This window comes from Pundamilia nyererei, unplaced genomic scaffold (assembly GCF_000239375.1).
Source record: "Pundamilia nyererei isolate P.nyererei 1_Seehausen unplaced genomic scaffold, PunNye1.0 scaffold00124, whole genome shotgun sequence".
NCBI classification, from domain to species: domain Eukaryota; kingdom Metazoa; phylum Chordata; class Actinopteri; order Cichliformes; family Cichlidae; genus Pundamilia; species Pundamilia nyererei.
The window spans coordinates 1,906,956-1,908,457 of record NW_005187525.1 but is presented as its reverse complement, the minus strand read 5'-3'; the positions used below and the strand labels follow the sequence as shown (position 1 = coordinate 1,908,457).

The following is a 1,502-nucleotide window of genomic DNA, read 5'->3' as shown; positions in this document are numbered from 1 at the left end:
AGTGTACCTCTGGTGCAAATTACTGACCTCTGTCATCATTTTAGGTGGGGGAACTTGCACAATCGGTGGCTGACTAAATACTTTTTTGCCCCACTGTAAAATGCTTTGGTCCTATATAATGCTATATAAATACAATTTAATGGAAATGTTTTGAATCTCTGTCTTGCTTCCAGCCATTGAAGGATCTATGCTCAGACAAAGTGCTTGGCCTGTACTTCTCTGATGGGAAGCGACGTGTGGACTATGTTCTGACTTACCATATCCAAAAGTCTGGCAGCACACGAAGACAATCATCAAAGTTTGGGGATAACAGCTTCATACGACGACTTCGGCGCAGCCTGAGCAAGAGAAGCAGCCGAGCTCCGCTACAACCAAAAGAAGACCCAGAGGTTGCCGCACAGCAGCATCAGACTGACTATCATGAGGATGACCAGCGCTTTAAACGGGATGAGTTTGAGGAAAACCTCCAGAAGACGGGGCTAGAACTGGAAAAGGATGAAGGGGTGAGAAGGGAGAGGGCTGGGGTGAGGGAAATTGTTTGATTAGGGTAATGTAATGATGACATTTTGATTTTAACATAATCCTGTTCGTTTTTGCTCAGGTTTATCCCTGCTCTCAGTTAATAACAGGACTGATTTGCTAACAAAAAGTCCTCTAAGCCGGCGGTCCCCAACCCACCACGGACTGGTTCATGTCCGACAGTATTTTCACAGACTGGCCTTTAAGGTGTCAGAGACAAATACAACAAAATAAAACCAGTACCGGTAACAAAAAAGAGAAGATTTATTCATAACACGCGGGAAAAGACCCAGGCAAACCAAGTTAACAATAAAAACCCTGAAAACCATCAATTTCACACCCGAGCCTCAACTTTCGTGGCCCGGTACTAAACGACTATCGGTCCGTGGCTCGGGGGTTGGGGACCACTGCACTAAGCAGTATGTGCTGATTCTTGATAATCAGCTAATGGTGATGTTTCATTTCTTTTGCACTTCAGAAAACTATTAATCCCTAAGGAAATTCATACATGTGGTCAGCTGCTCCCGCACTCAATAAAAGGCAACAGTCACTCTATAATGAGTTGATCCAATAACGAATACAAAATATATTCATTAACAATAATTCAAAATAAGAACACACTTCCTCCTGAGGGTCCAAGTTCACCAACAATTGAGCCTTTTTGATTATTTTATTTAGTCTGTGAATGTTCTTTTTGAAACAGCACCCCCAGCACCACATAGAGAAGCATACTGGGAACCATCGACTGTTAAACTCACTCCAGCAGATGTTAAGATACTAGCCTCCATAGGGAGGTCCTTGCTGTAGAGAAGGTTGGTGTTAGGGGTGGGTTTTGATTATCGGTTTATCGATTAAAATCGATTCTGGCTTGGATAACGTGATATCAATCGATTACAATCCTGAAACGATTTTTAATATAAATGTATTTTAGCCGAAATGCCAGAATCTCAGGTTGAACCTCACAAAATTTCAACAACCGCTAA

At 42.4% G+C, this 1,502-nt stretch overlaps 1 protein-coding gene across 4 annotated transcripts in view; it reads left to right on the top strand.

Moving 5' to 3' along the window:
* Positions 1 to 1,502, top strand: part of ano1a (anoctamin 1, calcium activated chloride channel a) — a 62,231-nt gene that overhangs the window by 15,619 nt on the left and 45,110 nt on the right. For all 4 annotated transcript variants that reach the window (XM_005742882.2, XM_005742883.1, XM_005742881.2 and 1 more), the window contains exon 3: positions 174 to 503. In XM_005742882.2, coding sequence (XP_005742939.1) covers positions 174 to 503 — 330 coding nt within the window. The remainder of the gene's footprint in view (positions 1 to 173; positions 504 to 1,502) is intronic.